This window comes from Orcinus orca, chromosome 14 (genome assembly GCF_937001465.1).
Source record: "Orcinus orca chromosome 14, mOrcOrc1.1, whole genome shotgun sequence".
Classification (NCBI taxonomy): Eukaryota; Metazoa; Chordata; class Mammalia; order Artiodactyla; family Delphinidae; genus Orcinus; species Orcinus orca.
The window spans coordinates 16,415,240-16,442,013 of NC_064572.1; the positions used below are offsets into that span (position 1 = coordinate 16,415,240).

Consider the following 26,774-nt stretch of genomic DNA (forward strand, 5'->3'; position numbering starts at 1 on the left):
CTTGAGCCTCATCACATGCTCCTTGCAATACATTAGCTAAATGACACACCCACCAGCGTCATGACAGTTCTAAGGCTACCACAAAAGGCCATAAAGTGGGCGGTGGCCCAATTCCTGGAAATCTCCACCCCTTCCCCAAAATAATTGGAATAATCCTCCCACTCATTAGCCTATGAAATTACCCAGCCCATAAAAACTAACCACACCATGTTTCTCCTAAGGCCTCTCACTTTCCAAGATGGCCCACACTCTGTCTGTGGAGTGTGTTTCTCTCTAAATTAATCCACTTCTTACCTATCACTTTGTCTCTCACTGAATTCTTTCTGCAATGAGACATCAAGAACATCAAATTCACCAGGACCATATTGGCGAGACAGCCAGGAGAATTTGGTAAGCCTCAGCCTCTTGCCTCCCTTGCGCTTGAGAGGTGCTGCCTTATTTCCAGCCATCTCCATCTCTCTCTCCCTCTCTTTCTTATAGTCTGTCTCATTTTCAGACCTATTGCCACAAAAATGTGGATGCAGGACAAGCAGTTAAAAGCCATCAGGGTGCTTGGCGTGGAAAAGAAGTCTCTGTGAGAGGATAAGTGGATCGTGGAACAGACTACAGAGATGCTAGGTCTGTCCACCCACCTCAAGGCAATTGCCACGCAATGATTTCAGGCTCACAGTTAAAAGCATAACACTGCCCCCTCCCCGCGGCTACTGTCATAGGCTTATTATTGGTCCACCTACACCTAATTATCCTTGTCTCAACTCTGCATCCCTACCTCACTCTTTCCACTCTTATCTCGTGCCTTACTCTGCCGCAAATGGGGAAAAAGAAATCTGCCAGGTACTCTCCAACCTTACTGGTAGGTCTTTCACTTCCTAATGTTACATATGGGCAGGGCATGTCAGGGAAAGTTTCCAGCCATCGTCACAGGCAACCAGGGACCCGAGCCGTAGGATCTTTGCCGTCTGGGCTTGCCTTATCCACCATTTGATTAACTGTTAACAGGTCCAGTTGTGTAAAAATATGAAATACAGCCTTGCTTAGTGTTTGTGCCATGGTTACAGCAGCTGTGATCCCTTCGGGAGCTCCCTCACGCGGTAGGCAGGCTGTGCTCACGACCCCCAGGTATCAGGAGGAGGATGGTTCTGAACCACGTGGTTGGGACTCAGGGTAGTGGGACCATCTTTCACCTACCCCCCCACCCCCCACCCCCACCTCCTGGTGTTTGGCTGGCCCCTCCAGGGTCTGCCCTGACCCCATCCCGTTAGGGCGGGGCAGGCGACTCAAGCTTGGTGGGTCACACACATGACCGCGCCCGGGGATACACGCTTGGGAAATGATCCGAATTTGCTGTGCTTGCCTCCCCAGGATCACGAGATTTGGAGTGTCCTTCCAGGGTCATGGGGCCTTCCATTCCCCTAACTACAGTCACGGTGCCTCCACTTCAGCTGCCATATCCACCCCTACACCCAGCCCCACTGCTCACTGGCCAGAGCACATGTGGGAAGAGGGGAGGGCGAGGATGGCACCAAGGCCCCAGGGGTGCCGCCCACAAAAAGAAATGGAAGAGAGAGGGTTTTTTTCCTTTTTCACAAACCATCTCCCTAAATGGCCAGTGCCTGTTTTCCAAAACTTACCACCTTTGTAGAGAAAAAAGCTGGGACTTAAATAGGTCCTAGAACCATGAGGATGTCCATTCCAGGGCAACATATCCCAGAATACAGGGATTAATCTATAGAATCTATAGAGAAACCTTCAGGAAGGTCACTTATCCTGGGTGCTGCAGATGCCAGGATAGGACACGTGTCCCAGAATGCTGGGGCCAAAAAGACTGCCACATGGGGAAGTAGCTAACCCACATTGTGGATAAAGTCAACAGGACCAAGGGAATGGGGACACCTGGAACCAGTCCTGTCTTAGCCCCTATGGGACCTCTTAATGCTAGTGCTTCTCTCTGGTACAGGAGCATTCTCTCCCTGAAGGAACGATGGGGAACACCTCCTCCATCCCCAAGGACACACCCCTCGGGTGCATTTTGAGTCACTGGGACAAATTTTCTCTAGATTCTTTAAAACAAAAAAAGCTCATTTTCTTTTGTGATGAAGTCTGGCCCCAATATAAACTTGAGGACGATGAGGCCTGGCCAGAAAATGGGAGCCTCAACTATAGTGCCATCCTACAGCTAGACATCTTTTGCAAAAGGCAGGGGAAATGGACAGAAGTTCCTTATGTACAGGCTTTTATGGCCCTAAGAGAAAACCTGGAGCTATGCAAGTCCTACGTTAGGGAACCTCGCCAACTGGGACCCATTCGGGCTACACAAAAGCCCTCTCTAGTGGCACCCAGAAGAACAGGAGCCCCAGACAGAGGACCCAAACCCCAATACTCTTCCACCATCTTCAGTCTCTCCCTGGCCCTACTGCCCTGTAAGCCTCTTTATGCTTCCATACCAGAAATGTAGCCAGAGCCTCTTTGCCCCCTTCAGGAAGTAGTAGTGTTCCCGGTAAATTTGAGGTTCTTGATGTCTCATTGCAGACAGAATTCAGTGAGAGACAAAGTGATAGGTAAGAAGTGGATTTACCTAGAGAGAAACATACTCCACAGACAGAGTGTGGGCCATCTCAGAAGGCAAGAGGCCTTGGGAGAAACATGGTGTGGTTAGTTTTTATGGGCTGGGTAATTTCATAGGCTAATGAGTGGGAGGATTATTCCAATTATTTGGGGGAAGGGGTGGAGATTTCCAGGAATTGGGCCACCGCCCACTTTTTGGCCTTTTGTGGTAGCCTCAGAACTGTCATGACGCTGGTGGGTGTGTCATTTAGCTAATGTATTACAAGGAGCATGTGATGAGGCTCAAGGTCCACTGGAAGTTGAATATTCTGCCATCTTGGACCTAGTTGGTTCTAGCCAGTTTTTGTCACGTCCTATGGCTATGTCATTCTTTTAAAGGTTGTGCCCTGCCCCCTTCCCTCCTGTTTCATTCCCTCCTCCAGAGATTTTACTCCCATATTCTTACGGGAAGCAGAGGGGCGACAGTCCGTCTTCTGTAACTGCTTCAGTGCTGAGTAGGGGCATCGACCCTGCCTGTCAGGGAGTAAAAAATCTCTGTATGCCTGATCTAGGGGCCCCAGGGGCAGGACAACTCCTTGTTTTAAGTCGGTATGGGCTGGAATCCTCACATAGCCACCTTCTTGATGTGGAACTGTTGTACCTGTTTCCATAGCCTTTCTGTGGATCTTCTTGGTGATGAAGTATTTTTTGTAACAGCATCATAGTACGAAATATCTAAAAATGACAAAAGACTTGAGAGGCATGGTTAAACATCTGATTACAGTGTTATTGATAAAGAACCTTGGTTACAGTAACCAGAATTACAAATGATTACCTTTAACTTAACATACCAAATAATCCTGGTTAAATATTTTTCTTTGGGATACCTCAGGGCCCCCCTAAAGCATCCCAAAGTTAGCTGGAAATCAAAAGAACTTTAATTAAAATTTGATATTTGGGAAGTTTGTCAAGAAGTTTTAAAACACTTGGTCAAATAATATCATAGGGCACTGTGAGACAACACATTTCTCAACCAAAGTTACAAGAGATCTCAAAAGCAAATACAAATCACTTAAAGGCAAAGAAACTCACACAATCTGTTGTCGAAGGCAGCATTTCAAGAATACTTTGGAGGGAGAAACCAAATGTAGTCTTGTCCTAGCCCATTCCCAACAAAATCCATTTACCTGACTAGATGTAATTCAATCTTAGAAAATCCTGATCATGCACAACTCTTTTCTCAGGGTCCACTTTCCACCAACCTTTCATCACTTTCTGTATCCATCACTTTATTTTTCCATCCAGAAACAGCCAGCTCTAAGTCAGACCTACTTCCTTTTCGCTTAATAAAATGCAATTCCATTCCTCATACTTTCTTTACTGAAAACACACATCCTGCTTTTCTTAAAAGTTATTTATTTCCATTTTAAGTTATTTTTCTTGCTAACAAATTTGCCAGATATGCAGTAATAAGGTTTTATTTGACCTCTAGTAAACCCAGGTACAATAGAAGTACTATACTTAACATTGATGACTGTAAAGATGTGTCTGTATTAATCAGACCAACAAGCTTAAGCCACCTTTAATACCAGATATCAGTTTAGTATTGAATATTTCCCAGATGACATGAACCTGAAATTCATTTTGGCCAGTTTTATATTTCTGAGTATTTATATAAGCACTTAATTAAGTCAATTAAGTAGAGCTCTTTTACTAATTAATTTTGGTAATACCATACATTTAAAACACATATAGAGGGCTTCCCTGGTGGCTCAGTGGTTGAGAGTCCGCCTGCCGATGCAGGAGACACAGGTTCGTGCCCCGGTCCGGGAAGATCCCACATGCCGCGGAGCGGCTAGGCGCGTGAGCCATGGCCGCTGAGCCTGCGCGTCCGGAGCCTGTGCTCCGCAACGGGAGAGGCCACAACGGTGAGAGGCCCGTGTACCGCAAAAAAAAAAAAAAAAACAACAAAAAACACATATAGATACATATGAATACACAAACAAACAGAGAGACCTCATAGTTCTCATTTCAAAATTTCAGCCCTGAGTCAAATCAAGGTCACCTGTCTAGATGGCTAAACCCTTTTTACTAATGTTTACAGAAAAGACACTTAGGATTTCTACTTATACTTGACAAGTCTAGTTCTAAATTACTTTACTCCCTTTTGCAAAATTTGCATTTTATAAGGATGGCAGAGATGAGGGTTCCTGAGAAGACCAGGGAGGATTGGAATATTACAGAGAGATTGGCATGGCACCAAAAGCACATATTTAATGAGAGCTCATATTTAATTTGAGATTAGGAGTTGGAGGCCTTGTCAAACCCCTGGTTTTATGGGGTGTTGGTGCCTGGAAGGGAAGTTATTAGTTTCCTTTAAGGTGATTTTTATAGGAGTGACGAACTTTGTCTTCCCTGGGATTCCCTGATCCCAGGCCTGCGGATCTATAAGTTTTTCAATTTCTGGGGAAATATTTTGGGTTGGATGGTCTGTGTCTTGTATAATACATAGTCCAGCCGAAAACACTCCTTGGCTTTGGTCTTCAGAGAGAGTAAGAGTTGCCCACAAGGCTGAGAGAAAATTCCTCCCCAGTAATGGTCTAGGGCATTCAGGCATGACAAGAAACTTGTGAGTTATAAGAGTCTTTCCCCAGGTGCAAGGTAGAGGGGTGGCGAAATATTTTAGTTTTGGCTTTCATCTGTCCCCAGTGATAGAGCAGGTTTAGGGGCAAGGGACCTAGCATGAGACATCAGGACAGAGTAAGTGGCTCTCGTGTCCACTAGAAATTGGACAAGCTTATCTGCCACATCAGTGGTCACCCGTGGTTCCTCCCATGTGATGATGACAGTCTCCTCAGGAGCCTTGGGAGGTCCCAGATCCCATCAGTCAACCACTGTCATGACTGGCGTGGGGGAATTTCCTCACTCCCTTCAGTGCTCGGGGCATTCCCTCTTCCAGTGGCCCATCTTGTTGCAGAGTGGGCATGGCATTTTGGGTGTAGGCTGGGACCTGTTTCCTGTGCATTCCTTGCTCCAGTGTTCAGGACTCCCACAGCTGAGAAAGGCTCCCTTCCTTGGCAGAGGTCTTCTGGGAGTACTTTTGGGGTGATCAGGTGGTGGGTTAGGTCTTGTCATGATGGCTGCCAAAAGCCTGGCTTCCTGTCATTCCTTCCTTAAGTCACGCTGTTCCTTCTTTTCCTCCTCAGCCTGGTCTCTTGCTAAAAATACTGAAGGCTGTGTCAATAAGAAGGTTGAGAGGGGTTTGGGACCCCATGGCAAGCTTTTGAAGCTTCCAACGGATGTCAGGGGCTGATTGGCTCATGGAAGTGGGCTGCAAATACAGTTTGTCCCTCGAAAGTATCTGGGTCTACATTCGTATACTTTCTGAGGGCATCTACCAATCTGGCCTGAAATAGGGCTGGATTTTCCTCTTGGCCTTGGGTGATCTCGTTAACCTTATCATAGTTAACAGGTTTAATTATGCATCGTTTCATCCCTTCAGTGAGGCAAAGGATCATGTGATCCCTACTAGTGATACCAGGCTGGCCTGGTTGATAGTCCCAGTTGGGATCCATTAGAGGTACTGCTGTCACAGGGTTTCTATGTGGTTGGGCAACATGTAGCCTGTGCCCAAATTTGGGCCTTTTCCTCACTGGTGCAGCAGTGGGAAAGGACAATATTTACATTCTTCCAGGTAAGTCCAAGGAAAGAGTCAGGGCCTGCAATTCTTCACGGAAGCGGTTAGGGTCCTCCGAGAACCTGCCTAAGCAGGTGCAGCATTGGTTAAGGTCAGACAAGGAAAAAGGGGTGTAGACTTTGGTAATTCCCTGAGGCCCACCTACTGAAACAGGAGGGAAGGGGGCAGGGCACAACCTTTAAAAGAATGGCACAGCCATAGGACATGACAAAAACTGGCTAGAACCAACTAGGTCCAAGATGGCGGAATATTCGACTTCCAGTGGACCTTGAGCTTCATTATATGTTCATTGTGATACATTAGCTAAATGACACACCCACCAGCATCATGACAGTTCTGAGGCTAACCACCAAAGGCCAAAAGGTGGGCAGTGGCCCAATTCCTGGAAATCTCCCCCCCCTTCCCTGAAATAATTGGAATAATCCTCCCACTCATTAGCCTATGAAATTACCCAGCCCATAAAAACTAACCACACCGTGTTTCTCCCAAGGCCTCTTGCCTTCTGAGATGGCCCACGCTCTGTGTATTGTGTTTCTCTTTTAAAAAAATCCACTTCTTACCTCTCATTTTGTTTCTCACTGAATTCTTTCTGCGATGAGACATCAAGAACCACAAATTCACTGGGAACACCAGGGACCCCAGTTCTGGGTGTGAGGATGAAGTGGGAGAGGAGGGGTCTCCCACTTGTAAAACATCTATTGAGTGATGGCAGTTGTATCAGATGCTTCACCTGTTACTTCACTGAATCTGCTTAACAACCATACGGTATTACTGCTGTTACTATTCTGAATTTTCTGGTGTGTGTGGAGACTGAGAGTTTCCGAGCTTTCATAACTAACCGGAGATGCCACAGCTGGGTGAACAGTGAGCTAGGAGGGTACCACCTTGCAGGACTCCTAGTGCCATCAGGGTGCGTGACAAGTGTTAAGGGTTTGAGGTCCAGAGTACATTCAAGGGCAGCAAAGAGTGATTACAAAATTTGTGTATTATGAGATGCTTGTTTTTCCAGAAAACTCTTGTGTTTGTATTGTGACAACTACCAGATGAACCTTCAAAGAGAGGGTGTGGTTATTTGAGAACCCATCTCTCTTTCTCTTAGGTGGCAGAGGCTGAAGCCGCCCCTGGGCAATGGCCTGGTGATCAAGGGAAGACTCCTCTCTCAGGTTCTTCCAGTCCTGAAAGATGTATTCCACCGAACTCTTTCTTTTCTTGGGTCATTCCCAGCCAAATGCCACCATATCTGAGGTTGCTTTGAGAACCCCAGAGAAGTTTGTCAGCCTTCCCTACAGCTGGAGCCCCCAGCCTGTTGGAAATACAATGTGTTTCTTCCTTCCTGCCGCCTTTACCTTCTCCAAGCTTATCTCCTTGAGCCCTTATGAGTTCTCCTGTCCAAAGTGTAACAGTGTTAATCTCAGTAATGCTGGGGTGGAGACAATCGTTCTGGGTCTACTCTGGGAGGGAAATTGTGCTAGATGTCGGAGGAAAGAGTTGAGTAGCAGAAGGTGGAATCTTCGGTGTAGTGAGGGAGACAAGTTGAAATGCTGTGGGCTCGGATGGGAGGATGTGCAGGGTGTGCAGGACCGCTGGGCGGTGGGCTTTGAATAGTCTGTGTACTCCCTCCGGAATGCTATGTTCTCCTTTTACTGGCATGGCAGCCTGGAGTTATATTCCTCAGACTCACAAAATAGCCTCGCCTTTCTCCTTCTATTGCAGTGATTTTGTTTAGTTGATGGTGTCTCCAGGTGATTCCTAGACAGCAAGAACTCTGTCTTCCACATAAGGCCTGCAGTAAGCACTCAGACACATTCACTGTCTGAAATAATGATTGAAGAGCCAAATAAATGAATGTGAGATTCATCCTCAGGGGGAGTGGGGAGAGTGTGATTTCCAGAGAAATTAAATGTGAGCTGATTCTGGAAGAGACTTAGCGCATGCCAGGTATGTGCGTGCCAGGACGTTTTCCAGATTCTCCTGGCAGATGGAGTGTTGCAACATTTTCTGAATCTCTCCTCTCTTTCTTTACAGTAGAGTTTCTCAACTTCAGCACTATTGACCTCTTGGGCTGGATAATTCTCTATTGTAGGGGCTTGTCTGGTGCATTGTAGGACGTTTATCAGCATCCCTGGCGTCTACACACCAGATGCCAGTAGCACGTTCTCCCCAAATTGTGACAAGAAATGTCCGCAGACATTGCCAGATGGAGACAGAGTCACCTTGGGTTGAGACCTCAACCCAACAAGTGTTTTATACTCAACAAATGTCAGCTCTTGTTAGCCTTGAAAAGCGCCAATCTATAAAATCAAACAGTCGTAGAAAATTATTCAATTAGCCTTACCATTTTTGAGAAACTGCCATGGACCCATCAGACTATACTGAGTGTTTTCTACACGTTCTATCCAATCCTCAAGTATGATAATCCTCATTTTATAGATGAGGAAGCAGGATCAGAGGACTCAGATAATGTGCCCACGTGGCAGAATCAGTATGTTTCTGACCCTAATGCATCGTGGCAGGGCTTGTTACACTGTTTTCTACGTGTCTCCCACTTACTTCTACTTTCTTTGCAAACAGACAGTCTTCTGTACATGTGTGAATTGGGCAGGACACATGTAGGCTGAAGTTTAAAAGGAAATCACATGTATGGACTATGTCCAGATACAAAAATAAATACTCTGATAAATATGGACCTTGAAAAATATCATAGCTACTCTAACTTAAAGTAATCACAAGAAGTCAAAATCAAGCCAGAAGAACTTTCTTCCCAGATGTCCTTACAGTATGTAAATAGAGATGTAAGAAATATTTAGCCCAAATGACTGTTTTCATTAAAAAGATTTCCAATCAGAATTATTTCTACAATTATGTTAGCTCTAATAACATTACAAAAGCACGGTCTTCAAAATATTAATAAATAACAATGAATTTGCAGAATGTTGAAACCATACTGAACGTACCTTAGGTCATAAAGGTTTGCAGTAGAACAGAATTCAGCTGCACTCTGTCCCTCTTTTTTCCTCAGAAAAGGACTGCAGGGGGAGTGCATGGACTCCTGTGGGCAAAGTGGGCTTACAGATATTTATTTATTTATTTATTTTTAAATTTATTTATTTTTATTTTTGGCTGTGTTGGGTCTTCGTTGCTACGGCGGGCTTTCTCTAGTTGTGGCGAGCAGGGGCTACTCTTTGTTGCGGTGCACGGGCTTCTCATTGCGGTGGCTTCTCTTGTTGCGGAGCACGGGCTCTAGGCATGTGGGCTCAGTAGTTGTGGCACGTGGGCTCAGTAGCTGTGGCTCGCAGGCTCTAGAGCGCAAGCTCAGTGGTTGTAGCACCCATGCTTAGTTGCTCCAGGGCATGTGGGGTCTTCCCGGACCAGGGCTCGAACCCGTGTCCCCTGCATTGGCAGGCGGATTCTTAACCACTGCGCCACCAGGGAAGCCCCCAGATATTTTAAAAGAACTGCTTCACCTCTGTTTTTCATTTCTTGTCATTTCTCTAGAAATTCTAATAACAAAGGCTTGAGAGTGCTGAAGCAGATAATCATTAGTCCCATTTAGGCTTTTGTTTTTAAGGTAAAAACCATGTTATTTCAGTAGCAACTGCTATGCCTAGGCAGTGCTGATGTAAGTGCTTTTCCAAGCAGCCTTCATTTTTGTTGTCAAACTGAATAAAACATATGAAAGGCGGCAACCAAGGGAGGCAGCACGATGCATCCACTTTTTGAAAACAAGCTTTGTCCTTTTTAAATGGAATTCTTTTCCAGTTTTGGCTTCTGGGATGTTCTGTTTTGCACCAGGAGTGACTGCACCATATTAGGGCACATCTGTCCTCCCTGCGGCTTGAAATGAATAACACGAGCTGAGTTCACAAAGTTTGATTCTGCCTGTGCGCGTCTGAAAAGGTTGGATGCCCTTTAAAGACATGTTTGATTGCCGAGCGTGTGTTGACCCTGTTTGATATCCTTCACGGACTGCATGACTGAACTAAGCTGAAGTTTCCCCATCACCAGCCTGGGGAAACGGGCGGCTCTTTGGCGCCTGCTGGAGAGGTTGTTCTCCGAGTCCGCTCTGCCACCTAGTGGTCGGCGGTGGCATTTCCTGTGCCCGACCAAGCTAGTTTCGGGAAAAGTCATTTTAGCTGTTGAATACTGTGATGAATTATGACAGAAAACAGAGACACTCTTAGCAAAGAACGCAGTCCAAGAGAGACCCGAAACAAGCCCTGCAACATGATGCATACCAGATTTCGAATATGGAAGAAGCACTAAATAATTGGTCTTAGAAAAAAGCATGATTGTGAATTGCAAGATATTTTTCCTTTTTTCCCCTGAGCCTTCATGATTAAAATAATAACAATAGTAGAGGTAGAATTGATTTAGACAAAGGCTTCAGATTTATATTGGCCTTTTAGGACTCTCTAAGAACTTTCACATGTATTTTCATATCAGATATTTAAACATTTTTTTAAGTTATCTATATATTTTACAGATTTATAATCCCAGAAAAATTTTATTCCATAACTAGAGGGAAGGGAGTTAATTTCTCACAAGTGTCCTTCGCTTTCCTCTAAACTTAGCACTCTCAAATTGTTCTTTCATATTTTCTCCTTCACTTTCTCCTTTTAAATTTTAAAAAGATGTCAAACTATCAACTGCAGTGGTTTTCGAACATTGTTGAATGCGACCCACAGTACAAAATACACTTTACATCATGACTATATATTGAATGTGTGGGTGTGTGTGTGCACATGCGCTAATCAGAACTTGTATGAAACAGTACTGTTATCATTATGTGGTTCGTGTTCTGCTGTGTCCCATTCAATTCTGTTTATTTCCTTTTCTTTTTTATTCTCATGCTGGCCCACTAATTGGCTCCTGACTTACATTTTGAAAAACTAAGTGAATCAATTCTGTTTGTGCTGCTAGATGGAATGAAGTGAAAACTGTCTGGAAATCTATATATACTCAGAGATGAAATCAAGAACAATCCTATATGTACAGAGTTGTAATTAACCCACATGGAAGGATGACCCTCCTCCCAGAATCCAGGAGGGCTCTGGAAGGTGCTTGTCTCGCCCACCGGCAGGATCATGTTCAGTTTTGAGCTCCTTGCCTGGGGGCTGGGCCTGCACCACTTCAGTAGCAACGCCCTGAATGTCCCAGGGACCCCACAGCCTCCAGCTCCCAGCCTGGACAGGAACCTGCTGTAAATCCCAGAGCAGATCTAGAGCCACCCCCCGCCCCCTTCTGCTCCTATGTGATAACCCCATTTGCCCTTATGCAGGCTGCATTCCTAGAACTCCTGCCTGGGACCACTTACAAAGTACTAAGGTCAGCAGGCTTACAGGCCTCTCTGTTCCCACCACCTGTTTCTTCCTGAGCATTAAAAAGCAATGTTTCCCTTAGCTCTCCTCACCAACATAAGTCAATTCAATGAGCACTAACCATGAACTCCTTTGACTCAAAATATACTAACTGTACAGCATAGAGGCTGTTGAGTCAGGATGAGGAAAAGAGCATGGAGCATAGACGTGACGTCCCTTTCTCGGAAAAAGCACCTTAAACAGAATACATTTAGTCCAGGTTTATCGTTGTTTCATCTCGGTCTCAACTAGAACCCCTGATTCTTAGGAAGTCACATATTACTCATGAAAGGATAGCTGTACAGGAAGAAAGGCGTTGGGTGACTATCATGTCTAATAAGAACTTTTAGATATTCTGTGTTGAAGTCCTTATGAACTTTTGATCAGGTTCTTCTGATGTCATACTGTGTACTAACAAGACATCAATTGTCAAGCCTCCAGAATGGGAAGATCCTTTTTATGAGATGAATATGGCACAGTGGCATGGAGCCCAGAGAAAAGGTCATGGAAAATGTCTCAGATACAGGGACCTGAGTGAAGGTTGGGGGAGGGAGATCTTTCTTATTTGCCTAATGTTTAGGCCACTGCACCATCCCTTAATGCTCAAAGATCAATGTGTTTGCAGCTCAAAAGACTTTATCTCAAAGCTCTGTCTCTACTAGAGTATTTAAAGACCAATTGACTGTATATACCTGGATTTATTTCTGGTTACATTAGTCTCTATTTAGGCCAGGAAAGACATATCTTGTTTTATTGCACTTAGCTTTACTGCTCTTCACAGATAATTGCATTTTTAACAAACTGAAAGTTTGTAGCAACCCTGCATCAAGCAAGTCTATCAGTGCCATTTTTCCAACAGCATTATTTTTTAATTAAAGTACGTACATTGTTTTTTCAGGCATACTGCTAATGCACACAGTATCTGAAACTTTTAAGTGATATTAGATAGTGAATTAGTGTTGAATTATAAAAGGAACAATGGCTACTGGTAAGCATGCCAAAGATTTCAGATCAAAGATCACCTAACAATTTGTGGTTCACAGGTTTTCTGATATGAGTCAAGATACCCCTAGACACCAGAAACACCAGGACAGGTATTTAATCAACCCATTATAGAAAGCTGGTCCTAAGTGTAGGTGTCTTTCCTCAATTCTGGTTTCTTTTATATTCTGTATTCCAACAAAGCATGATTGGACTGGAATATTGTATAACGTGTATTGCCCTCACGATTCACAGAAATGAACTGAAAGAGAGAATTGATCTCCGGCTTATTTCCAAAATTCCTACTTATATTCTTCACTATTATCGGTCAACTGGGCAAAATAAGTTGATATTCATTTGTACAAACATAATGTGTTATTTGCAGTGAACAATGTGACATTTCCTTAAAAACTACGTGCTTTTCAAAATTACGTTATCCATGTCCCGTATCTCATCTAAGGTGTACGTCCTTGGAAGGCAGAGTCTTGACTTATTGAATTCAGCGGCACCAGTCTTAATGACCTAAAGCTAGTAGTGGTTCAGTGAGAAGTGCTGATGTAGCTGATGACAGTTATGTTAATAAGGACCCTTTCAGGTGCAGATGACAGTAACCTTTCTCAGGTAGCCCAGGCAGCAAAGGAAATGGTTGGCTTACGTAACTGGCAAGTTCAAAGAGGCAGAGTTGACTTCAGGAATGGCTAGATCTAGGTTTGAGAGGCCATGATGATCATACTGTCTCTATTCCCCCACATTCCCTCCCATCTCTCTCCTTCCCCCATATCTCTTGCTTGCTTGAAGCAAGCAAACACAGATTTTTCCACGTGGGTATAAATAGAGTCACCAGCACCCAGGAATCCCAAGGAACAGAGAATTTCCCTCTCTCTTTCCAACATCCATGTCAATCCCCCATATTTACTCTTACTGCTCCTCTTTTTTTTTTTTTTTTTTGCGGTACGCGGGCCTGTCACTGTTGTGGCCTCTCCCGTTGCGGAGCACAGACTCCGGATGCGCAGGCTCAGTGGCCGTGGCTCACGGGCCCAGCCGCTCCGCGGCACGTGGGATCTTCCCGGACCGGGACACGAACCCGCGTCGCCTGCATCGGCATGCGGACTCTCAACCACTGCGCCACCAGGGAAGCCCAATACATTACTTTTTCTAACTGTGTGTTAAAGAGATAATATAATGGAAAGTGATTTATGCGTATTTCCCCCCTTGCTCCAGGTTGCTGTTGCTTATTCCAGTGAGGCTTACATGGCTGGAATTGCCTTCAAGTTGCTTATGTTTGAAGCCTGGGTTAGGAAAATGCCCAGGTGGATAAAATGCAAATGAATAAGATCAATGTCTCACGTAGTGTGATGATAAAGCTATGTTGGATGAGTATCATATATGCAGCTACTATTTTTCCCGTACTTTTCAAAGAGAGAGAAGGAAGGAAGATCTTGTTTGATGACAACATCATGCGGAAGTATATGTGGTCTGTATTTAGAAAGGTGGAAGTTGTGGAGAAAAAGCACAATGTTCAGTGCCTGTCACCAGCTAATCGTGCTACCTACCTTGAACAGATCGATCTCTGCCTGCCCTGTGCTGTTCACCTTTATTTAATTTATCTATTTTTATCGAAATAAAGTTGACAACTCCTCAGCTTTAAAATAAGGGGATGAACCGATGTGCTGGACTCTCCCAGGTTCGCCTGTAATATAGGTCCTATTATCCAGTAATAGGAGGAGTGCTACTTTGAAAGGATGCAATGCAAAGAACAAATCAGATGAAGGCAGAAATGGTCCTGACTCCATCTTTTCTCTTTTCTCCCCAGACTATGTCAGAGAGTCACCATGACCTTGCACAATAACAATACAACCTCACCTTTGTTTCCGAACATCAGCTCTTCCTGGATTCACGGCCCTTCCGATGCAGGGCTGCCCCCAGGAACGGTTACTCATTTTGGCAGCTACAACATTTCTCGGGCAGCTGGGAATTCCTCCTCTCCAAATGGCACCACCAGTGACCCTCTGGGAGGTCATACCATCTGGCAGGTGGTCTTCATTGCATTCTTAACGGGCGTCCTGGCCTTGGTGACCATCATCGGCAACATCCTGGTGATAGTGGCATTCAAGGTCAACAAGCAACTGAAGACCGTCAACAACTACTTCCTCTTAAGTCTGGCCTGTGCCGACCTGATTATTGGGGTCATTTCAATGAATCTGTTTACTACCTACATCATCATGAACCGATGGGCTTTAGGGAACTTGGCCTGTGACCTCTGGCTTTCCATTGACTACGTGGCTAGCAATGCCTCCGTCATGAATCTTCTGGTCATTAGCTTTGACAGGTACTTTTCCATCACGAGGCCGCTCACGTACCGAGCCAAACGAACAACAAAGCGAGCTGGTGTGATGATAGGTCTGGCTTGGGTCATCTCCTTCATCCTTTGGGCTCCTGCCATCTTGTTCTGGCAATACTTTGTTGGGAAGAGAACTGTGCCTCCAGGGGAGTGTTTCATCCAGTTCCTCAGTGAGCCCACCATCACCTTCGGCACGGCCATCGCTGCCTTTTATATGCCTGTCACCATCATGACTATTTTATACTGGAGGATCTATAAGGAAACTGAAAAACGTACCAAAGAGCTTGCTGGGCTGCAGGCCTCTGGGACAGAGGCAGAGGCAGAGAACTTTGTCCATCCCACAGGTAGTTCTCGAAGCTGCAGCAGCTATGAGCTTCAACAGCAAAGCATGAAACGCTCAGCCAGGAGGAAGTACGGACGCTGCCACTTCTGGTTCACAACGAAGAGCTGGAAGCCCAGTGCCGAGCAGATTGACCAAGACCACAGCAGCAGCGACAGCTGGAATAACAACGACGCTGCTGCCTCCCTGGAAAATTCCGCTTCCTCCGACGAGGAGGACATGGGCTCGGAGACAAGAGCCATCTACTCCATCGTGCTCAAGCTTCCGGGTCACAGCACCATCCTCAGCTCCACCAAGTTACCCTCGTCAGACAACCTGCAGGTGCCGGAGGAGGAGCTGGGGGCAGTGGACTTAGAGACGAAAGCCAGCAAACTCCAGGCCCAAAAGAGCATGGACGACGGAGGCAGTTTTCAGAAAAGCTTCTCCAAGCTTCCCATCCAGTTGGAGTCAGCCGTGGACACGGCCAAGGCCTCTGATGTCAACTCCTCGGTGGGCAAGACCACGGCCACTCTGCCTCTGTCCTTTAAGGAAGCTACTCTGGCCAAGAGGTTTGCTCTGAAGACCAGAAGCCAGATCACCAAGCGGAAACGGATGTCCCTCATCAAGGAGAAGAAGGCGGCCCAGACCCTCAGCGCCATCTTGCTTGCCTTCATTATCACCTGGACCCCCTACAACATTATGGTTCTGGTGAACACCTTTTGTGACAGCTGCATCCCCAAAACCTATTGGAATCTGGGCTATTGGCTGTGCTACATCAACAGCACCGTGAACCCCGTGTGCTATGCCCTGTGCAACAAAACATTCAGAACCACTTTCAAGATGCTGCTGTTGTGCCAGTGTGACAAAAGGAAGAGGCGCAAGCAGCAGTACCAGCAAAGACAGTCAGTCATTTTCCACAAACGGGCGCCCGAGCAGGCCTTGTAGGATGAGGTGTGTTGTCAGTAGCAGTCACCAAACGCACACGTCAACCCACAGACCTTAGGAGGGAGTGAGGCGAGGGTGGGGGTGATTTCTGGCGCTGATAAGAAAATGTCTTTATCACCCAGATGTGAAAGAAGCTGCCTGTTTACCGATCCATTAAATAAATCCATTTTCATATCAAAAGTCAAACACCAATTCAGCCAAAAATAAATAAATAAGCCTATTACTGGATATGAAGAAATTTATTCTGAAATAGACTTTGTTTTTTCTTAACGAGAAAGAAATAATTGTTTCATGGCAATTATATACCCAAATTGGTCTGCCTGGGCCTTTTCATTCCCATTAGCTCTGGAATCTCGGTGAGGATAACTAGCGGGCCCAGTTGCCCTGTTCTCCCCAAGGGTCCCCAAAGTGTCGATCCACATCCCACGTGGAACGCGTCAGGCCGGTGAATCCGTGGTTCTGAAATTCTTTCGTACGTTGCAAAGCCTCACCTTCTCGTCCCCGTAGAGCTCCCCGTCTTCTCACTGGTGTGTCGTTGAACTCTATTTGTGGACTTGATTCTTGCAGAGTACTGTTTTGTGCAGTTCAAGTTTCGTACAAATAAAAGATGCATAAGTGTATATGTATATATGTGTGTGTGTGTGTGTGTGTATGTGTGTGAATTCCACGCACACACACACAGTGTATATAATATAAGGGGAATCACTGAACCGGCCAATTATTCCGGCAATATATTCTTTCAGTACTTTGGTGACTGACGTTTCTCTAGGATCCTAACACAACGTAAAAGTGAACTTAAACCCCGTGTAGTGTTTTGGAGACCAGGGCTGTTTTCCCGGAGACTATGCAGCAGAGAACAGCCAGGCCCTCTGGGCAGGTCTGTGTGGAGCGGTCAGCCTGGTGAGTCAGATGAGCACCAAGGTTCGACCAGACTCTGAGTAAGCTGTTACCTCTGTGGACACCCTCAACAGAGCTAAATCGAATGGGGGCCCCTCTGAGCTCTAAGAATGAACCACATCCACATGTCTGAATTTAATGGTCCAAATCTGAATGTTTCCAAACAAAACCTTTGCTATCTTACCTGCTTGAAACTCAGTAATAGTGACACGTTTGAATGGCATACACAGCATTACATGGAGCAAAGCAGAAGAGACCTTCTGAGGGGCAAAGAAGAACACGAGATTCGATTTCTTGCTACTTGACGTATTTAAATGAAAAAGGGCTTACACCTTTTGTCACTTAGCTGGGGCCAGTACTTTCTGCCGTTCATTGCGCAGCCTTTACCCAGGAATGGGTGGGGTTCGTGAAGTCATAAGTCCTCTAAAGAAAGTATTACACTTTGAAAAGTATTGCTTCAAATTGATTTCCTTAGTACATTTCTAAAAAGTGATTTTGTATTCTCTTCTGAATTGGCCCAAACGCTAACTGTTCTATTGGGGGGAGGGGAGGGCTGCTGCTGTAGCCGTCGTCTGTGTTGCTGCTGTAGGTGTCAGGGTTCTTTTTTTTTTTCCTTTTGTGGGCTGTGTGGGGAGTGGGAGGGGTGGGAGGTGGGGGGCTGAGGAGAAATCTTCCCTCTGTACAGGGTCTCCGTGGTGTGAACCCGGAGCCAGGGTAGAAGCTGCTTTTGTGTTCAGTGTGAGCTGGTGTTTACAGCAGATGTTGACAACAGTGGAAGTGTACTCAGTGGTGTCTGTGTTTCTGAACTATTTAATTTTGTGTTATGTTTATATGAAGATGTATTTATGCATATTTCACCGAGTTCTATTTAATGTTGATAAATATTACTCTTTAGTCTTCAGCAGGTGGTGTCCCTTGAAAGTGATTCTTTAAGGTCCACTTGAGCAATGGGTAGGGTATATCGAGCTTTCTTGTGGCTAAGAAGAGGAAAAAGTCATCCTGTTGGTGCCAGGAGGTACCTAACTCTTTCTAGGTAATTAAAAGTCAACTTTAACTTCAACATAATGGTTTAATACTGTTCTAGTTAAACCTGATGGGAACCGGTCAAAGCAACCCTCCACCAGTGTATTTGAAATCACATGACAAGGGCAAAAAAAGGCAAATTGGCATAATTGAAAGAATTATTTTTTTGGCCCACATTCGACCAAAGAATAAGAAAAAACAGAGACTATTTTCTAACATGTATAGCAAACTACAGAATGTTATGTTATTAACCTGTGAAATGTCTAGTGAGCAAGTGCATCTATATTTTATTACTCACGTTGGCCTGGCACTAATAAATTTGTGAATGCTGATTCAAGTCTCCCTGTACATCAGTAATTCCCATTCTCTTTGGATCTCCTATCTTGCCTCCCTCTCAAAAGACTGTTTCCTGTATTTAAAAAGAAATAGAATTAAATTTAAGAAATGAAGAAACGTAAGCTTTAGCAGAACTGTGAAGGTTAATAACAACTCTACTTAAACATGATTATCTCCTCATCCTTGTCCTTTTATGATGCTGAGAATGGAAGAAAAGAAAGACGTCCAAGACGTCAGCTCTTCTGTTACTGGTTTAATTATCGAATTATTTTTAAATCTCTTGTGAATGAAAACTGCTTTTAAATACTGTCTACTGACTCTGTTTATAGAAATGTATGTCCAACTCTTAGGTCATTTTCAGAAAAAGAAAATAAGAAAAACAGATTCTTTTGAGTTTGGAAAATTTAGGAGTGTAATCAAAGATGTAGTGAAGTGTTTAAAACCAGACGTAGCTACACATGCATTTCTCAAAGGACTTGTCACTAGAAGAGGTATTCAGCATTTACATGAGATCATCCCCCCAGATGGGAATCAAATTGTTTTCAATCCATATGAATGAGGTTTGCAGAGCTTTCATGATTATCCGCTTTAATTGAGAATAAAATAATCAAACCTAAATAAACTACACGTGAAGAAAGCACCCCAACACACACACACACGCACACACGCACACACGTGTGCGCGCGCGCACCCCTGACTCTGTTCTCCCATTCTCTATTCTCCAGGGTCTACCAGGTGGATAAGAGAAGTGAGCTTTCTGGTCCCGTATTCCCCTTGGCTCTGCTCTCTTTTTTCCATCACCTACCTGTAGTCTTTCTGCTGGTTCACCATATTGCCCTGAATCATCCTTGACTTCAAATCGAGCCTTGAGTCTCCAGATAAGTTCCATTTCTACTTACTCTTTCACATATAATAGTTCTAGACTCTCACAGAAAAAAAAAAGAAAGAAAGAAAGCATAAGCATAAGCAACTGCAGGGGCTAAAGATCTAGAAGGCATTGCAGCTTTCTCTGTCCACCCCTCTGTGTGCAGATGGGCAAGTTCATTGCTCTGGAGAAGGATTAGAGCCCTTTGTGCATCACTTGTGAGAAGGGGGAGGGCACAGCTCTGATGCAGAGTTAGCTGCTTCAGGTCAATCTCGGGAAGGAAAAGGGTGCCAAGGCTCAGGCACAGTGGAGAAGCCTGATGGAGACAACACGAGACGGAGGCAGGGCCTCCGGATCATTCTGGGTGCCCCATGCTTATCTGAGTAGAGACGATTCCCAGATGGGGACGTATGGCTGAGAAACTGGACAGTACATCCCAGGAGCTTCAGAGGACAAGTGAATGTATCACAAAGAAGCTCTAACTTAGCATGAGGAGCCCTGAGCTTTTGGCCCAGTTCTGTCACCAGGTAATTACATGGCCTCTGCCACACGTGTCATTTACCCTTAAACTCAATGGGTTGTCCCCATACGCTCTTACTCATTAACAACATGAAAGCATCTCAATTTGCCTTCTAATAGCAAACAGGTGAAATAGAGTCAGGGCGTTAGGTGAATAACTACCATGATGAATGTAAATACTCTAACTGAAGAACACTTGAAAAATTCTGATTTTATGTATCCCTCAGAGTTATTTACTTATATTTCAGTACAATGATCTCTAAGGAACTCTCACAGTTTGTTGGTAAACCTGGAATTTTATTTCAAATACCACTTTATTCCAGGATGATCACCTAAGGCCTGACAACCTTACAAGTAGAGCTGCTGGGTAGGGGGTGTTTGGTTTCTCAGTGGTATTTCTCGAAATGGACTGAAACTGTATAGCATACAGCACCCAAAATGCTGGTCCTTTCTTCAACCTGACAGCCCTACTTGTACCGCCTCCTCTAAAACCATGTTTTTTCTCATATGTCATGCGTGACAAACTTGGCACAGCAGTGCAAACGCCACCCCATAGTAGGATGCAGGTCAATTTTACCACTTGCCTTTATGGACCTAGGTTATGCTGTCTCTCCTGGTGTTTTCATGCCTCCGTTTTGTAGGAATTCCGCCTCTACTGGGACTCATGCTGTGAGAATAAATATTCCAGCCCTAAGAGGTTGGCTCCAGGGACAGAAGCCCAGGGCTCTTGAGAACTAGGAATATTCCATTTTCTTTTTCTGGCTTTAGCGTCACTGCCTGAGAAAGGAGGCTCGTGTTGAGATAATAAAGATGAAAAAAGAAAAACAAGTTCCCAAAGTGACTGTGTTCAACATAAGTTTGGAACTGCATAATATTTTGTCACCAGGCTCCAAGATGGACAAGGGTTAGACTTGTTAACTGGACACACATTACATTCACAGCTTCACACACACAGATAGACAGTGCACTCGGACATGTGGAAGCGGACACCCAAGCACTTTAGCGCAATGTTAGGACTGTGGTCACTCTGGTAGAACCAGGAAGACTCAGCACAGAGTTCAGACCCTACAGTTCTTGGCCTGGGCTGGGAACTCCCCAAATAATCTCCCAGATCCAGGGCGGCTCTCATCTGAGTTACACAAGACATTCTATACGAACGGGAAATGGAAAAGGAGGCTATACTCTTCAGTTGCAAAGAAGTATTAATAACACTTCCCTCACCCAAATAATCTTATCTTAAGCTTAAAAGATTATCCTCAGAATATAAAGCTTTATTTTTGTTCTTTCTTGAAGTCCAAAATACTTATTCATTCTGCAATTTACATACCAAACCCCGAACTATTTTTATCCTAGATTCTGTGATTTCCTTAATGATAGAAATCAGGTCTTCCTCATCCTGTGGCTGGCACATTATCTGTCAAGCAGTAGACATTCAATAAATGCTGTTGAATGTTTAATAAACTCCTTATACTTAATATAGCAAATATTTATCAGAATTATGTGTACGTCAATGCCCCACACTTCGACTGTAGCCGGAGGGCATTGAGCTGGGAAAGTAAATTAAGGGAAAAATGGTTCATTGATATGATGGTTTCCTAATAAAGTATTACTAAGCAACAAGGAGAAATATTTTAATAGATTTGAAGTAGTCAATATAATTAAGAGGACAGGAAGGAAAGAAAATCAACTCTATCCCTGGAATTTGGAAACGTTTTACCAGGTTGGTCAACTCTATTTGATCCTAGTAAGGGAAATACTGAGAGAGCCTGGAGAGTCTATACATATAAGTCTTCTGTTTGTACAGGTGAAGTTCTGTAATTTGGCTTAAAACATCCTTGCATGTAGTTTTGCTTGGCATGAAGGTTAGGAGAGAATCCATACTGTTCTGCAAGCATTAAACAAAGCCCTCTCTTCATATCCTCTGTTCATTCCTCATGTAACACGTGGATATTTTCAGCCTCCTACGTACAACACTCCAGAGAAATTTCTTTGGGGCTTGTGCTTAGAGCTATGGCAAGGCAACGTTTTCAGGAATGCCCCCCCCCCCGCCACGTTTTCAAACACATGGAAACTGTCTCTAAGTTTGGTGCAGGTTCGAGGAATAATAATTAAAATAGGCTTCAAGTTGGTGAATCAGCACATTGATTTTTCTTGGCAGAAAGCTTTCTGGGAAATGTCTGTGAAATGTTCAGTGATACTCACATCCTTCTAATTTATGAGGGTGTAGAAATCACTGTCCAAAGAGATGGCTATATATTTGCTTTGTAAGCAAAAGGCATGTATCATAGTTGCATCTAAAATAGTGTCCCCATCTTTATCAAAGGCACTGAATTTTAACTGTTTTTATTTCCTAGTGTCCAGCACTTCCTCAGTAGTCATTTTAGGTATGTCATATGCCATTTTTATTCCTTCTTCTAAAAATAATTCTATTGTCTGTACTATAAAATGATGCCTGCAACTTTGTGGTGATATTATCCCCTAAGTTTAATAGTGAAATAAGGAAATAAAACTATAAATAAACAAAGAATGTGGTTGACTTTCTTTTTAATCCGAGGTCTATAATACAGCAACAGTTTTTTTATTGTATAAAAGGGTGGAGTACATTGAAGGGATAATTCTGAAACAGACCTTTATTTGCATTGACTTCTCTGTTTTTTACATGCACTAGAACTTTCTTCAACAATGAACATTGCTGCTGCCATAACTCAAAATAATACTCTGTGTTTTGGACTATGAGTTAAGCATGTATTAACTATATCTGCAGACATAATCCTAATTTTAAGACTGCAAGTAAAGAAAAATATTTCTCTCTAGATACATACTATGGACCTAACACAAATAGATTACTAGTTACTTCTCCAGCAAAGATGGGTTTATTTGGGGTCTGCATCCTCGCAAGCCTCATGCAAGTCCCCAGACAGCAAGGGAAGAACACTTTTACAGCGGGCTGTGGGGATGGGGGAGTGGGATTTGGGAGGGCTCTAGTAAACAGAGTCCATGGCTTGTTATGGGCTGAGTCCTTGCCAGGAGAAGAGTTTTCCTTTTTCCTGTTGGGCTCTGCTGTCCTCACAGGACTTGAGAGCTCCCCCTTCTGGTTTTCCAACTCCCTTTGAAGTTTCTGTTTATTAATTTTTTATAATACTTTGAAGTGGGTTTTATTTTCCTCTTTTTAAAAGAAATGCTTATTATCGTCCTTTCCCCCTTTGCTGTTTCTTTTGCTGTGCAGAAGCTTTTTAGGTTGATGTGATCCCACTTGTTAATGTTTGCTTTCATTTCTTTTTTTAAATTTTTAAAAATTTTTATTTATTTTTAAAATATTCATTTATTTGCTTGCGGCAGGTGGGCTCCTTAGTTAGTTGCGGCATGTGAACTCTCAGTTGCGGCATGCATGCGGAATCTAGTTCCCTAACCAGGGGTCGAACCCGGACCCCCTGCACTGGGAATGCAGAGTCTTATCCACTGCGCCACCAGGGAAGTCCCTGCTTTCATTTCTTTTGCTTTTGGTGTTAGATCCAAAAAATCATTGCCAAGACTGATGTTAAGGAGCTTACTAGCTATTTTTTTTCTAGGAGTTTTATGGTTTCAGGTCTTCTATTCAAGACTCTAATCCATTTTGAATTCATTTTTGTGTACGATGTAAGATAGTGGTCCAGTTTGATTCTTTTGCATGCAGCTGTCCACTTTTCCCAGCAGCATTGATTGCAGAGACTATCCTTTCCCCTGTTGTATATTCTTGGCTTGTTTGTTGTAAATTACTTGACCATAAATGTGTGGGTTTATTTCTGGGCTCTCTATTCTGTTGCACTGATCTGTGTGTCTGTTTTTATGCCAATACCATACTGCTTTGATTACTACAGCTTTGTAATAGAATTTGAAAGTAAGGAGTGTGATGCCTACAGCTTTGTTCTTCTTTCTCAAGATTGTTTAGGCTATTCAGGGTCTTTTTTGTTTCTATACAAATTTGAGGATTGTTGTTCCCTTTTTCTATGAAAAATGCATTAGAATTTTGATAGGAATTGTACTGACTCCTGTAGATTCCTTTGGGTAGTATGGAGATATTAACAATATTTATTCTTCCAATCCATGAGGATGAACTATCTTTCCATTTATTTGTATCTCCTCCAATTTCCATCGCCTATGTGGTATTATGGATATTGTTATTCTGAATCAGCGTACATAAGTTGAGATAAAACAAGTGACTAATTAGATATTCGAATTCAATTAGAGAACCAGAATTGCCAGTGTGGAGGAAAGGAGATACAGATGTAACAGAAGAAATTGAGTAAAAACTATACAGTTCTCTGTATGAGTTGGATGTATCAATATAAACTCCCAGAGTGTTCTACCATATAGGTAATTTCTAGCTCTTCCCACAGAAAAGAACTAGAGACAATGATCAACTCAGTAGCAAGGAGGATTCCTAACATCCCAACGGTAGTCTTTAATAAAGGAAACCAAGCCTTCCTGAAGAAATAGCTGATTCTAGTCTTGGGCAGGCAATGTACAAGATGGGCTTGAAACATCTTGCCAAAGTAGATATCAAGGAAGCATTCAGACTACTAGAAAAGATATTTACATAAACAAACAGTTGATATCTAGCAGAAGTGGCACAGCAGGGCAGTGGGAAAATGACATTCTTCTTAATAAGTGGTACTTAAATATCTACATGGGAAAAAGACTTATACTTCACTACATACTAAAGTAAATTACGGGTGGATTAAAGACCCAAATTAAGAAGTCAAAGTTAGAAAGCTTTTAGAAGATAAAAGTTGGAAAGTTTTTAAGAGAATATTTTCATGACCCTGAAGGAGAGAAAAACTTCTGAAACAAGATTCAAAAAGCATTAGCCACAAAGGAGGACAAGACATAAAGAAAGTGAAAAGAAAGCCATGGTGGAAGAGATCAATCCAAAACATATAACAACAATGAGCAAATACAGAATATATGAAGAATTTCTGTAAATCAGTAAGAAAAAACTATGCAACTGCAGGAGATAAAAATTCCTTACTATTCCTCACATTGAAAGGTGGCATCTAATTTCCCTTCCCTTGAATCAGGCTGGACTTAGTGACTCGCTTGATTAATAGAACACATCTGGGACGTGCAAGACTAGATCAGAAGATGCCTCGCACCTCCCACCCAGATGTCTTGCAGTGCTTGCACTGGGGGAAACCAGCTGCTATGTAAGAAGTCTAACAACACTGAGACCACCATGCTGTGAGGAAGCCCTTCTCCAGGAAGTCCAAACCCCAGCCTTAAGTCATCCCAGCTGAGGCCAAGCGCTGCTCATATTGAAGATTCATGAGCAAAGTACATTATTGTTGATATTAAGCCACTAAGTTTTAGGGTGTTTTTTATGCAGCAATGAAGAACTGAAATAGCAACCCAATTTAAAAAAAAAAAAAAAAAGAAAGACAAAAGATTTGAACAGTGGTTTCCAGAGGCTTGGGTAGTAGAAATAGGGAGAAGTTGGTAAAAGGGTACAAACATTCAGTTATAAGATAAATAAGGCCTCAGGATCTAATGTATAACATGGTGACTATAGGTGATAGCACTGCATTATATAATTAAAGTTTGCTAAGAAGGTAGAACTTATATGTTCTTACCCAAAGAAAAAAAAAGTAAATATGTGAGGTAATGGATATATTAATTAAAATGAGGAGAATTATTTCACTATGTATACTCACATCAAATATCACACTGTACACTTTTTTTTAATTTTATTTATTTATTTTTGGCTGCATTGGGTCTTCGTTGCTGCGCTCGGGCTTTCTCTAGTTGCGGCGAGCGGGGGCTACTCTTCGTTGCGGTGCGCGGGCTTCTCATCGCGGTGGCTTCTCTTGTTGCGGAGCACGGGCTCTAGGTGGGCGGGCTTCAGTAGTTGTGGCACACGGGTTCAGTAGTTGTTGCTCACAGGCTTAGTTGCTCCGCGGCATGTGGGATCTTCCAAGACCAGGGCTCGAACCCGTGTCCCCTGCATTGGCAGGCAGATTCTTAATCACTGCATCACTAGTGAAGTCCCCACACTGTACACTTTAAATATCTTACATTTTATTCATCAATCATACCTCAAGAAAGCTGGCAAAAATAAAAATTAACTTTAAAAAAAAACCAAATTAAGTCAAATAACAGCCAAGATGGTTCAAGAGTACATTTAGATGGCACAGTTATTTTAAAAATAGCATCAGCAAAGGCAGAATGGTGGATACATCTAGGGCAGAAGGAAAAGATTCCCATTGGACAGGAGCCCTGGGAAGATTTTTTTAAGGTGTTAATAATGTCTTTTTTTTTTTTTCCCCCAGGTGATGGTTACACAGGTATACCATAGTATATATGTGTTTTGTGTGCTTTTCGGTAAATATATTTCACAAGTTAAAAAAGAGAGAGAGGACTTTGACAAGCAACCCTCCCTCCAGCTGCATCTGTGCACACAGTCTGTTCTCTTGTTGCTGTGCATGAGGTGCTCTGGCTGTTGCAAAGTCAAGCTCTGCTCCCTAGGACATCGCTTCAGCCGCTCTCCCCTGTCCTGGATCAGTATGTTCACCTCTCTGTTAGGCCTGGTCACCTCCCTCCTCCCTCCAGCTGCTGCCCCATCTCTCCTTCCCTTTAAAACACTGTCAGAGGCTCGTCTAAACTCCCCTGCACTGCTCCTCCAGTTCTATCTAGAACCCACTCCAATCAGGCTTCACCCCCACCATTCACCCAGCTGCTCAGTCAAGGTCACTCGTGGCCTCCATGGTGTTGAATCCAGGGACACCACCCCCCCCAAGTCCTCATCTTGTCCCATCAGCATTTGGTACAGCCGATCATCCCCTTCTCCATGAAACACTCCCTTCCCTTGGCTTTACTGCCCTCCCACTTGCAGGTTTTCCTCTTACCTCCTAGCTTCTCTGGCTTGGGCTACTCCCTACCTCAATCCCAACACACCCACATGTTTTGCTGTTTTCACC

At 43.7% G+C, this 26,774-nt stretch overlaps 1 protein-coding gene across 4 annotated transcripts in view; it reads left to right on the top strand.

Annotated features, from left to right (window-relative positions):
- CHRM3 (cholinergic receptor muscarinic 3) overlaps window positions 1-19,361 on the top strand; it is a 526,415-nt gene extending 507,054 nt beyond the window's left edge. For all 4 annotated transcript variants that reach the window (XM_033412960.2, XM_004283819.4, XM_033412961.2 and 1 more), the window contains one exon: window positions 14,393-19,361. In XM_033412960.2, coding sequence (XP_033268851.1) covers window positions 14,412-16,184 — 1,773 coding nt within the window. In that variant the 5' untranslated portion in view covers window positions 14,393-14,411 and the 3' untranslated portion in view covers window positions 16,185-19,361. The remainder of the gene's footprint in view (window positions 1-14,392) is intronic.
- Window positions 19,362-26,774: the final 7,413 nt, after the last annotated feature.